Source organism: Sitophilus oryzae, unplaced genomic scaffold (assembly GCF_002938485.1).
Source record: "Sitophilus oryzae breed Bouriz unplaced genomic scaffold, Soryzae_2.0 scaffold_1297_pilon_pilon, whole genome shotgun sequence".
In the NCBI taxonomy this organism is placed as follows: Eukaryota; Metazoa; Arthropoda; class Insecta; order Coleoptera; family Curculionidae; genus Sitophilus; species Sitophilus oryzae.
Genome location: NW_022145945.1, coordinates 1,591,723 through 1,605,456, shown reverse-complemented (window position 1 = coordinate 1,605,456; position 13,734 = coordinate 1,591,723). Strand labels below are relative to the sequence as shown.

At 36.4% G+C, this 13,734-nt stretch overlaps 2 protein-coding genes across 2 annotated transcripts in view; both read right to left on the bottom strand.

Moving 5' to 3' along the window:
- The window catches only part of LOC115874531 (interferon regulatory factor 2-binding protein-like A), a 63,533-nt gene extending 60,905 nt beyond the window's left edge, over window positions 1-2,628 (bottom strand). The window contains exon 1 of the mRNA XM_030889700.1: window positions 1,783-2,628. Within this exon, the coding sequence (XP_030745560.1) occupies window positions 1,783-2,226 (444 nt within the window). The 5' untranslated portion in view covers window positions 2,227-2,628. The remainder of the gene's footprint in view (window positions 1-1,782) is intronic.
- Window positions 1-13,734, bottom strand: part of LOC115874530 — a 243,296-nt gene that overhangs the window by 100,071 nt on the left and 129,491 nt on the right. The gene's annotated exons all lie outside the window — the stretch shown is intronic.

Here is a 13,734-nt window from a genome sequence, read left to right as displayed (position 1 = left end):
TAAATTCTCATTTGCTTTAGGGAGATATGAACGTGAATCATGGGAAGGAGTTATGGTGTTCACTAAATTTTTAGCCATATTAACAAAATAAGTGTTTAAATCTTCAGGTGAATTGAAAACTGTGCCAGACGAAGAAGTCTTATCCCTTAAGTCATTTACAATAGCCAATAGCCTCGCATTATAATAAATGTCCTTGGCAGCTTTTATAGTCTTACGATAAACCTTTCTATAAAGTTTCGCGTAATTATGAAAGAAGACGCTGTCCGTGAATTTCTTAAGGTGAGATAATGAGCGCATGTTCTTTGCAGATATACGCAAGCCTGTCGTAGACCAGGGTATACCTTGCTTACTTTTGATAGGCCTAAGAGGAAACGCCTTGCACGCCAGATTAGACAAGGTATCCATAAATCTAGAAAATTCGGAATCGACGTCAGCCGAGAGGACAACCCACTCAGTTGTTAGACATAGGTGGTGAAAATTTAGAAAATTTTCATCCGAAAAAATACGGCCCAATTTGCGCGAGGTATTTTTGCACTTGGATTTTGGCAAAAACTTTGTCAATACTGCCGCATCAGAGAAACCTGAGTGAAGGACTCTACAGTCAACGAATTCCGGGTCAAAAGAAGACACGACATAGTCTATAGTACTAGAGCCAGTTTTAGTTATTCTAGTTGGTGAGTCAACATGCATGAGTATACGAAAAGAATGAAAAATGGACTGGAGAGACTCCTTAGCTGCATACACACTGGAAAAGTCATTATTCAGGTCGCCACACAAAATTAATTTACTTTTATAGGTAGGGATTCAAGCAAGCTTAGTAATTTTTAACTGAAAATGTGTACGTCGGCGTCAGGTGTTCTGTAAATACAAATAATATAGAGGTCAAAAGCATTATGATAAACGACGGAAAATTCAAAATTTTTTTCGGATATGTTAGTAGACATTATCATAGTACCTCCATGAGATAAGTTACTTCTATTGAATCTAGTTAATGTAGTGTATTTTTTGACAAATACCGGCTCATCCATATTTAACCAATGTTCAGTTATGGCAACAATTTCTGGAAAATTGAGCTCTTCTAATAAAAGATATAATTCATCCGTTTTATATCTTAAGGACTGAATATTAATTAAAAAAACACTAAGCTTGCTATCGTCTAGTTATGGACTAGAACCGTTCTGTTTCTCGAAGTGGAAGCAACTTAAAGCGGAACTCAAGAACCTGGAAGACTCCATCCCTTATCTGGAATAGGAATCTTCCAACAGTCTAAGACACTCAAAGAAATTTATTGGGACTTACGACCGAGAAAAATCAAAGATTTTCCTACATTTAAGTAGGAACAATCTTCAGATTATCACGGGCTTTTTAACATATTTACTCCTCAATGAATACCTCAGTAGATTGAAGGTAAGGAACAACGGCGAATGCAGATTCTGTGGGGAAAATGGGAAAATAAACACCAGAACACCTCACTGAATGCGCCAAGAAGAAACCCATTCCTGCCATACACTTTGGTATAACTAACCTCTGTAAAACCGTGTCTGACACTGCCTTTTGTCAAAGCCCTAAGGCTGTATAATAAGTTATAACTTAAGAAAGAGGCTCTAGCCCCCTCCCATATTATCTACAAGTAAGAATTGTGCTAGTAGCTCTAAGTAACAATAGTAACTCAAGTCCCCAGTCAAGTCATCTAAAATTCCCGCCTTATAAAATATGTGTTAGTAGCGCAATTTTCATCGACCAAAGACTTAACTTCACCCAATTAGTATTCCGGACACTTACTAAAGCCTCGTGCTCTTGCTGCCCATCCACCTGCGCTCTACTTAGTCCCTGCCCTCCCCTACTCGGCGGGGGTGGCTGTGCACTTGCATACCCCTCCAACATACTCCCGCGCCCGTGATGCATCCCGTAACTCTGATGATGAGCGGCGGATTGACTCTGAGACCTGCTCGAGCCACCACCCACTTCACCGTTCTGGTGATCCCTGTGACTCTTGCTTGCTCCGTGACTCGATCCCCTCGTTTCCTGGAAGCCGTGGGCGCGTTTCATTTGTCTCGCCGCGTCCAAGACCACTTCGATTCGGTCTGCACCTTCGTAGTTGACACATCCTCGGCAAACTGCTTCGGAGAAATCGTGCACCATTGCCCAGGGCATGCGAGGGAGATCGCACAGGTAGCATTGCTGCCGTTTGGCTTGCTGCATCTGCATTACTGACATCTTTACCATATATAAAGCGGGTCCGGTTATCGTCGAACAAAAACAAAAACAGCGAATATCAAATAATGTTTGCGGGCATGTTTTTTACACGTAGATTTAAAAAAATACACCCAAAAGATGGCCTCTCGCGCGGTTCAGCGTCGGTGTTTGATTGGTACGCGCGTAACCATTACGAGTTTTAAAAATAGATGTTCCACATGCACAAAATAAAAAAATCCGGTAGAAAGCACACAAATTCAACGCACAAATGTCACGGAAATTAGTGGAACAAAGTTCGGAGGAAGTAGAGAACGACAATTAACTGGTCCAACAATAAAAATGAAAACTTTTCACACAACGAAACACCGAAAATTAGTCGGGACGAATGCGAGCTCGAGCAACTTCGCTGACAGACTGAAAAACGGACGAGACGAGGCGCAACGATCGGTTGCCGAAAGCAACGGCGCACAACGACAGTTCGCGGCGTTGCCAGACATATTTCGGTCTACAAGCAAAACACATTCCAACACAAGTCCAATTATTTCATTTTTGATTAGTTATATTATTCCATTAGATTTCTTCCAGAATATAAGAGTATAAAACTAAGCCTTCCAAGAACTACAAGGTTCATTTTTAAATTAATATGTATTAAGCTTCATTCAGATCCTTAAAATTAGTGGTTTCAATTAGCGTAGAAGTTTGTCCCTCTAATTTCTAATGTACCTAAGCATTCAAAACGTCAAAATTAGTGGTAATAACTTTCAATTAGTAGAACTTCATTCAGAACCTCGCAATTAGTGGAATAAATTAGTGGTTTCAATTACACTTTATACTTTTTAGTTTACGATCATTCATAATGCTTAAAAAACACAATTAAAATTAATAGAATATCCTAGCAACAACTTGCGTTGTAACCATAGAGAAAGCCTAATATTTAGCTTATAAAACAATCAACTTTTGATTTCTTGCCAGAATTTCTCTTGATGGAAGATAATCAAAGGCCAAAATAACATTTCTCGCAAATTTTGAAGTATAATTAGTGGAAAAGTCAAAAGTTTGATAACTTTTTCTACTAATTGAAAATGTCTACCACTAATTTTGACGTTCTGAATGCTTACATTGAAATTATAGGAACAAACTTCTATGCTAATTGAAACCACTAATTTATTCCACTAATTGGAGGTTCTGAATGAAGCTGTAGAGTTAGGTTAACAGTTTGCAAGTACTGTCATTTTGGCCTTTTATTATCATCCGTCAAGAGAAATTGTTAGAAATAAAAAGTTTATTGCTTTATAAACAACAATTCTCAAAATGTTTTTTTATATATCTAAGTTATATTTTAACTTGCTGTCAGACTGCCGGGACATTATAATAATAACAGTACTTTATAAAATAAAACATCTTCTTTGACTGATATTGCTTTTAAATTTGTTTAACTATTTCGTATGTAAGGAGAAACATCTCAGGAGCTTAGAACACCTTCAAAAGGAGAATTCCACTTAGAGCATAGACCATACCTTAACGTGGAATACTGCTGCTTCCAAAACCAAAGCAGGGACAGGTATTAGAATATTATAGCCGAAAATTAAATACTCCTAACCAATAGGTACCTATTCCAACATCCTTCGGGCAGAAATCTATGCTATCGAAAGATACATACATCCTATCTTAGATAGGAACTATCGGAAACAAGAAATAATCAGTAATCATCAATTCGACGTTGGTCAAAGAATGCATAGAGAAGCTAAACAAATTAGGTAAAGAAAATAAAGTCCTTATTTTCTGGGTGCCAGCCAGGATGTTACCTACCAAAAAACGAAAAAGAAAACAAATAATTTGGATGAAAGAACTAAAATATTGCACAACGAAGCGCAACACACATATATACTACACAACGCGTTGCGCAAACAGTCCCGTTGCACAAAAGAATTCCAACATTCTTAAAACTTATCAAACAATTGCGCAACGTAACAAACAGGGCCATACATTGGCAACTTGTTGCGCAACAGCCTATGTTGCGCAAATTGTTTGATAATGTATGGGCCGCTTAATGAAAAAGCAAACGATCTAGCTAGAAAAGGAGCGAACTTTCCACTAACTGGGCTAGAATCGTTCTGCTTCCCAAGTTTAAACCAACTTAAAGCGGAAATCAAGAACCTGAAAGACATCGGTAAGCTGGAATGGGAATGCTCCAACGTCTAAAACACTGGAAGAAATTTCTCCGTACTTACGATCGAGAAAAATCAAAGATTTTCGTTGATTTAAGTAAAAACAATTTTCCGAATTGCCACGGTTTTTTTTAACAGGACACTGTCTCCTCAATGAACACTTCAGTAGATTGAAACTAAGGTACAGCAGCGAATGCAGATTCTGTGGGGAAAATGGGGAAACACCAGAACACCTCTTTACTGCACCGAGATGACAACCATTCGTGTCATAAACTTTGGTACGTCTGATATCGGAGATGGAGAACTAACACCTATAAAACCGTCTCGGATAGTGGCTTTTGTCAAACCCCTGAGTTATAACTCAAAAAAGAGGGACTCAATAGATCCTCCCATACAATCTACAATGTATGAAACTAAATATTTTTTTCGTCATAGCAGTAAAAATTACAACCTAAAGAAATTAAATTAAATCAATAATATTTGTACATATCTCGAAATTATAAGAAAACTAGGACTGCTTTCCTGAAGTTAGAGTATATTTTTTTCTTATCGGCAACGCCGCGGAATACTTGAACGGGTCTAATTTTACAACCCAAACACGATACGCGAGGGTGCCGCGCGCACCCTGTGACGTAGCCCGTCGCAGCCATTGGTCGTGACGTCACCGCCGTAACGATTACTCCAAAGCCGGTCTCATTTATATGCCTCGCCGTCCCCCTCACCCCCTAAAACTCCGCTTCACAGTGCCGAAGGTCCACCACGAACAGTATTCTCTCAGAGAAATAAGTAAACCTAGAGAGTTTTGAGTTTGTATTATTTTGGTGATAAAACCTTACATGTTATAACCTAGATACAGTTCATTTCAAATAAACTTTTAGTCGCGTGATTAAGCTTGGCCGGCACAGCGTTGCCCGCTTTTACATATTTTCTTTTAATCAAAATATTTAAGGAAACAAAAATAAATTAATTATAAATATATAAACAGTTGTTATCTACATCCACAAAACTCACCTTCTTAATAGCACTTAAAGGGACATAAAGAGCCACAACCACTTGTTTTTTTTATTAAATTAGTTTTTTTAGTTGTATTGTACTCATGTACAAGGAGGGCAACTGTATTTTAAATCTTATATTTAATTTAACTTTTTTCAAACAGGGTTCATTAGATTATATTTCTACTAGGTACACTATTTTGAAAAAAAAATAAGAAAGTAACTTAAACATTCATAAAAATAGAAGTAATTACTGTTGTAGATTCTTCGTTATATTGTAAACATTGTAATAACTGGAAGCTAAACTTTCTACCTGCTTATATTTAAAGCCAGTATCTGACGATCTTTTTTTACGATGGCCCTAATATATTTAGTTCTAAAGTCGATAAGGGCGCCATATCAGTAGAAAAAAGAAACAGAATGTCTCCCTTTTTGTCGGTCGCGCGTACACAATGCTTTTTGTTTGTTGTGAATAGCAATTTCGCTTTTTAGTTAACTCGGATATTTTAACATTTCTGAAACAATATTTTCTAATTGGTAAAACGTAAAAAAATCGTTAGATCTGACAACTCTGTTGACACTGGTCGTTCATCTGGCCGCAGCTAAAAACGCAATGCATCCGGCCAGCCGACGGCCAGGTCGTTGCGACCTGGTCGTCAGTGAGTTTGAGCCCTAATATACGACAAAATAAAACTTTATATTTATGATAATTATCACCTCTATGTTTGCTTATTTCTCTGAGTATTCCCCTCTCGGTCCAACGCTGCCGTCGCCTCGGTACCTTCCCCTCGCCCCCACCCCCTGCAATGGAATTCTGCGTCCAGCGTTGTTAGCACATTGTAACGTAACGTTGCCACATTGCCAAATGGTAAACAATGCGTTGTAAACAGTTTTTTTTCCTGTCTTTCTCTATTTGTGTTTCTCTGTCTCGGTGCTGATCAGTGGGACGATTGTTGTCTGTAATTAGAAACAGGCAGAAAGCTTGAAATTTTGTAGGTAAGTATTATTGGAATTAACCGGATCGGAGTTATAATTAAATATGTCGTAAGAAAAATTATTGTTAATTAAAAATACCTAGTACTAATTTTGGAATTATAAGGAAACTGCAGGTCACACAACACTCAATCGGACGAAATATGCTGGAAATAACCAAGAAAGACCGTAAAAGAATAGAGTGAATACGTCAAAAGACTCAGGTAATTGTCATTCACAGAATGAAATCCCTCGAGTGGGGCAATGGACAGGACACCTGGCAAGAAGGACGGACAACAAATGGACTACAAAAATTACAGCATGGTACCAACGAGGAATTCAGAGACCTAGAAGACCAAACTTAAGATAGGATCATGATATGAGGAAATTAGTAGGGATATCAGGGATTTTGAGGCACCAGTTTCATTGTACCAGCTACTAGATACTTATAATTTAACTTTAATCAACAGTAATCGTGGATTAGGTCACTTTGACCCAATAAATACATTAAAATACTACAATTGCCTAAGTTAAATACCTCGATATTTGACAAAAATGGAGATAAAACGATATAACAGAAAACCTACCTTTTTTGTTTAGATAATGTTTGTTTAATGTCATCTTACAAAGTTGTAAATAAATACATCTCAATAAATCTACTAAATGATATTAGAAATTTTGATTCATGATTGATGAAGATGAATAGTACAATCCACAAAAACCTAAAAGTTTCCAAAATTGATATTTATGGTGTCTACGAGTCCTTTACTCAAACGACAATGATGAATTTTATTTGTTCTAATACGTCTCAATAAATTCACTAAATGTCTTGAAAATTGTTACTAGTCATAGTGAAAATGCAGTAGTTTAACTACTTTTCTTCTACTTGTTGTCAGAAGTTACTTTATTTATGCAATCTCATTGAAGCAGTTTGACTAATTCGTTATTAATAAAAGACGGAAAACAGCACATGCGTTAGTATTAACATGTTTCATTACATGTTCTACACGTAGAATGTCTACAAAATTACAGCCAGTTGTTCGAGGAATATTAAGAAAGTTTAAATTTAATTTTACATATTATGGATTTACTCGTACATTGTATGAATGTATATCTAATCAATAATCAAAACACAGAAAAGCATCCTTGAATATTCTCTGTTTATTTATCTGTACACATCCACTCTTGACGTCATTGTCTAAGAAAATAAACTCATGCATGATTTTTTCCATTATTTATCTTATCTTTTTTATTTGTATGTGTAATAATTTTAGTGTTTATTTATTTTTTTCATGGATGACGTGTTACATAACCAGAAATGTTATTACTTTTTAATAAATATTATTGAGTATATATTTTCAACATGTATGGCAAGTATATTTTCTATACTACAGGACGTTCCAAGTGTAAATATTTTTAGGGCTGGTATATTTCGACCCCAGGAACACGTCTACGAGGATTATTTCGCAAAAAAGCATTTTCTTTTAAATTTTCCTGTATATCTTAGAAAACTTTTTAGAACTACCTATTCACCGCAATACCATTGGTTACGGCACTAAAAGGGATCCAAATATAGAAAAAATCCGGTGGCTCTCAAAATTTTTTAAAAATAAATATTTTTTTTTTTAATTTTGAAACTAACTCGGTTATTTTAGACTTATTTGAAAAACGGCAAAGAGAAAGGTTTTTTTATCAAGATCTACCAGACCTGAAAATATTTGCACAATATTTGTAACAGATGAACTTGTGACAAAAATGTGAAATATACATGGAACGTGTATTTGGTTGTCCCTGTCTCAGTTACTCGTTGATAGTCTATATAGTCATTATTATATATTATATGGTCGCTCTATACAAAGTACATAGTTGCAGAACTGTCACATTGTGAAACACCAGCCCATCTCTAGAGACCAACTCTCGTTATATAGAAAAATCGAGTATCACTAGATCTGGCCTTAAGTCTGAGACCTATGGATACAGAATGTCCAGATAGTGTAATATAGTACACAATACAATACACATGTTAGATGCAACATCATCAAGGTATAGCTTCAACAACAAATTCAAACTGGTAACGTTTTTAGTTCGTTACATGTATTTGTATATGATAGGTTTGTTCAGGCCGGATAATTTATTTGACGCGCTTGGCGTAATTTTTACGTTCTCTAGTCAGCAACCCTGTTATCGTTTCACTGTTCTGTGGAGGCGCTGTCAACATCGCTCCAAGGTTAGGTCGCTCACCGCGCTTAACTTCACTTTGAGTTTGGCCATCGGCCATCTCAATAGTCCTGACTTAGAGAATTTGCAATTATTTAAATCTTGCTGTATAATTTGAATCGGCTGCTATTTCGAAGCTACAGGTAAAGATGAGTTATTATCTTTTTTAGATTCGTTATTATTATTGGATATTTTTAGGGTAGAGTTTTGGATTGACTCACCTTAACTGGTATTTGTATTTTGCTGGCACATTGGTGTTCTTTTGCTTTTGTCCTCCAGAATGTTACACGGAAGAAAGGACAATTTCTTTGTTTATTATAAGAGCCCTCGGAAGTATTTCGAGGTAGGTTCATTTTGTTTATTAGACCTTGTTTGATTTTAAACAAGTGTTTCATATTTTTAGGGTCCAAAGTATGGGCAGGTGTCCCATATATATGTATTGAGTCCAAGGTTATGGTTCAAGTTACGGACATTGTCCAAGGTACGGGTGGTGTCCCCATATTGCCACAGTATGGATGTAGCGTAAGCCCCGTGCTGCTTCTTTCCCATTTCTAAGCCTAGTCAATAGTTACGGCTGTATTGATTCATGGTGTCCTCATTCTGGCCCCTTTTGTTGTATTGGCCAACAGGATCGCTGAGAGACAGTACAGAGATATGAGCCCACCTCACGCTGCTGCCCTTTGAAACAGGATTGCCTCAAGAACAGCTAAGTGTAGATTTAGGTTCTGGTTTTCAGTCGATTTTCAGTCTTAACATAATAACGTACATTTTAAATAATATCGTACAGACTATGTTTAGTGGTTAGATTATTAAGAACATTTATGTCGATTTAGTAGTTACAATATGATTTAGATCTTAGGTTTCATTACATTACGCCTTGTAATAGTATTACTTTCTATAGATATTATTATTGCGCTACATTAACAAATGAATAACCAGACATAGATTCTAGAATCTACGGGTTGCAACATCTCAGATTTAACATCGCATAAAATTTAACAAATTAAATATAGTAATGCTACCTTTCATATAATTTCTATAACTTTACACGCATTGTATTTTTCCATAGTCTTTTCATAGAACATATTTAATATTATTTACATACATAGCTTTTACTCGACATATAACCACTATAATAATTATTAAAATTGTACAATGCTATTTACCATCAGGATACATCATGAATGAATATAGTCACTAGTTTTAAGTATTAAACAACTGTGTTTTCTTTCTCTGTTCATGCCTGGCGCCCAATATTTGTATTATCAATTTATTATTGTTAGTTTCTTTCCAGTGAAATAACTTATCCACAACTGCTCTACCAACGAAAAGCTGCCGTACGCAGTGGTAATGTTTTTTAAAAAAACGCTACAATACCCTGTAGGCATAACTGGAAAAAAGTTGTACCGATTCAAGCTCAGGCAACTTAGTAAATGGTTGACTCAAGAACCTCAGAGAGCTGGAATAGCAGGGTTGAAATATGGAATAGCTTTGCCAGTAAGCCTAACCCAGGATAAAACAAAATTCCAGGTGGAAATATGAAATGTAAGAAATATTGTAAGAATATATTATTGGGAGCACATTACACAAGAGGTTCACATAGACAACGAAAATGCATATAGCGTTTAGTTTGGTTTGGTTTAGATATTAATTATTACAAATAAGAGTGCGTAACGTCAGCTGCCAATTGTGGAAAAAGGCGGAGTTCCAAATCTAATTTAGGTGAGATGAGATACATCACTGTTACGAAGTCAGATGAAGTCGGAATCTTAGAAGTACCAAGCTTATATCCTAATTAAAGTTGTTCATCCTTTGACGAGCCGTGCTTTCTTAATTTGAATATGCTATTTTTCCACTATTTTCCGTGGAATTACTAGTCTATATTATCCAGAATATCACTGATTTGCATTGAATAAATAACCTAAGCTGGTACGTGAGTCTCCACAAGGTCTTGCAAGGAATCTTAATGTTATGGCCAATCTTTCTTTAACTCTTTCTTTAACCGGAATACACTTCCTAAAAGTTGTATTTTTTCTTTCTATGCGGGGGCCGACTAAATTAATAAGTCTTTCAAAATCAGTAGCGGACTGCGATAAAAATTATTAAAAAAACATTCTGCTTGTTTGTAAATCGTGTAGAAGTTTACTTTCACTGTGCTGGGATCTACTTTTGAAATCTTTAGATATCCAACACCACCTCTTTTTCGCTTAGTCTTCTTCGTTTTGCAATAATGATTGCACTAGTAGCCGCTATTAAAAATACTTCGGTATCATCCATGTCCGAACGCAAGCACTACGGCACTACATTACAATGTGGACGTCGCTGCTTGCGAGCCGAAAGATCTTGAGAAACACGACAAACAGGAAGCGCAAGCAACGCAAGCACAATCAGAAGCAAGGGCGCGAGCAGGATCACGAGCAATGTGGACGCACCTTAACATTCCCATTTCTCAAAAATAAATATTATATGTTAATAATAGTTTCTAAGTTAATTTACACAGGTAGATAATAAAAACCGGTCTTCAAATTATTATACCTATTGAACAACCCATTCCATCAGAGTTTCGACTACCTCCGACAATAAAAGACCAAAACCGTTAGTCGTAAAGGAAACAAACAAAATACCGGATGAATGTGGAAAAAGGACGGAAAAGAACCCTAAATAAAGGCTCACCCTGAGTTAAGTTTAATCGCCATCTGCATATTCTATTTTCAGACCTTTGGAATTATCGTCTGCGTCCTTTTAAAATATACAGGGTGTGAATAATGTACCTCAATATGGACCGTAAAGATACTAAATGAATTTACAAGTGAGTGGAGAAATCTTCAATATAATATTTTAATTTTATGAATGATCTTTCTCATATCTACAAGTGAAACTTCTTTACGCGCGATGGGAGTAAAAATTGAAGGCCGTGACACACGAGACGCGAGAGGAAAAGTGGTAACGATCTTGGAGCGTCATAACTCGGGCCCTATGTGAGCTAGGGAGCTGAAATCCATGTTATTTTAGAATTAGAATAATTATATAGATTTAGTATTTACATTTGTCTAGAAAATTTGTATAAGCAAAAATAATTAAAGACAATGGAAGGCTCAAAATTCTTTCAATTAAAAATTGTCGCTCCCTTGAAAAGGAGGAAGAGAATTGAACTAAAACCTATATTTCAATACCTGTAATAAACCTTGGACGAAATTTAAATAAGAAAAGCTTTGAAGCTATTCAACAAAAAGCGCCTTATTCAAAAGAAAGTCTCCCTAGAGACAGCACGAGGCAAACACAAACTTCTCCACGTGTTTCTTAGACGGACCCCTTCATTGTTGTTGTCCTCTATAGGTATACGTCTTCTAGAAGGGACGAAGACGGAAAGACTCCTTGCAGATGGCCCCGTTTGTGTCCCCGAAGGGCAGCTGTTTCCACACACGCACGACCGGTGTTTAAGGTGCTGCTGTAAAAAAATAAAGGCGATAAGCCTTATTTTTGCGTAGTACTGCGTAGTACCGAAAGGTGAACGCGTGCCTTAAGGAAGTTGAGAAGGAAATCGAAGACGCAGGGAGGTACAATAGGTAGGAAGAAAGGGAGAGTTGTCTGAACTGAAGGGATATAGGGATAGGGCCGGTGTTGCGTTATGAATAGAAGCAGGTTTATTGTGTCTGTGTCCGATATACCGTATAAGCAAACTAGATATACAATATGATGAATTCAACATGATCAACAATATCAAGAATCAACAGTGGACTTTTAGTACAGTTAATATTCTCTTATTCTGTTTACAATTGATGGCGCAGAAGTGTACAGACCAACAAAAACCAATGTATGTGTGTTTCGTAGATTTCGAAAAAGCATTCGATAGAGTCAAACATACGAGACTTATCGAAATGTTGTATGAGTTGGGAGTTGACAGCAAAGATGTAACACTTCTGAAAAATATATATTGGCAACAAACAGCCCACATTAAAATTGAAAATGACAATTCAATCCAGTCAATATACAGAGAGGAGTAAGACAGAGATGTGTGCTGTCTCCTTCGTTATTTAATGTTTATTCTGAGGCGATTTTTCGGGAAGCTCTCTCTTCAACAGATTGGGGTATTAAAGTCAACGGCAAAGTCATTAACAACATTAGATTTGCCGATGACACAGTTCTTATTGCCGATTCTGATACTGGTCTCCAGAGTTTAGTGGAACGACTTGAAGGCTCCTGTAAGAAATACGGGATGAAGATCAATTCTCTTAAAACTAGAGTCATAATATTTGGAAAGAACCAAAATGTACCAATTCCTATTAAAATAGAGGGCAATACCTTAGAACAGGTCTACAAGTTCAAATATTTGGGGCCCTGGATAGTTAACACCTTGAACAACGACGTGGAAATAAAAACCAGAATAGAACAAGCGAGAAATGCATTTTTAAAAATGAAGAACGTCTTCCAGAACCCCAGATTGGACCTAGAGTTGAGAACTAGGCTCGTTAAGTGTTATGTTTGGTTAATCCTATTATACGGAGCAGAAACATGGACACTGAAAGTTCAAGAGATGAATCGCCTCGAATCGTTCGAAACATGGATATATCGAAGAATGGTTAGAATTCCATGGACAGCCCATATCACAAATACCGAAGTCTACAACAGAATAGGCAGAGAGAGAGAATTGCTCAATATAATAAAATTAAGAAAAACATCATACTTAGGGCATATATTGAGATATGAAAAATACCACGTCTTACAATTGATAGTTAAGGGTAAGATTGAAGGAAAGAGAGGTCTCGGCAGGAAGAAACTATCTTGGTTGAGAAACATCAGAAACTGGACTCACCTAACTTTTGAAGAACTTATAAGGAATGCCGAGAATCGTGAAGATTTTGCCAATGTGATCGCCAACCTCCACGAAAGAGACGGCACGTAAAGAAGAAGAATATTCTCTCGATTAAAAAGATTTTTTAATATATTTTGTTCTAGTAGGCCGATTTTGATGTTTTTTAATCAATTTGTAGCTAAATTGTTTTACTTTTTAGTATTTGTTTCTAAATTAAAAATAATTATTTCCCTCATCGTGAAATGGACCAATCAGCTACTAATCTAATTTTTCGAATAAATTTTGTTTAGATAAGTGATTAAATCCCAAAACCAGTTTAACCGCGATTATTTTTTCGGCTTCCTTTTGAGTTTTCTTTTTGTCGTTTATCACTAAT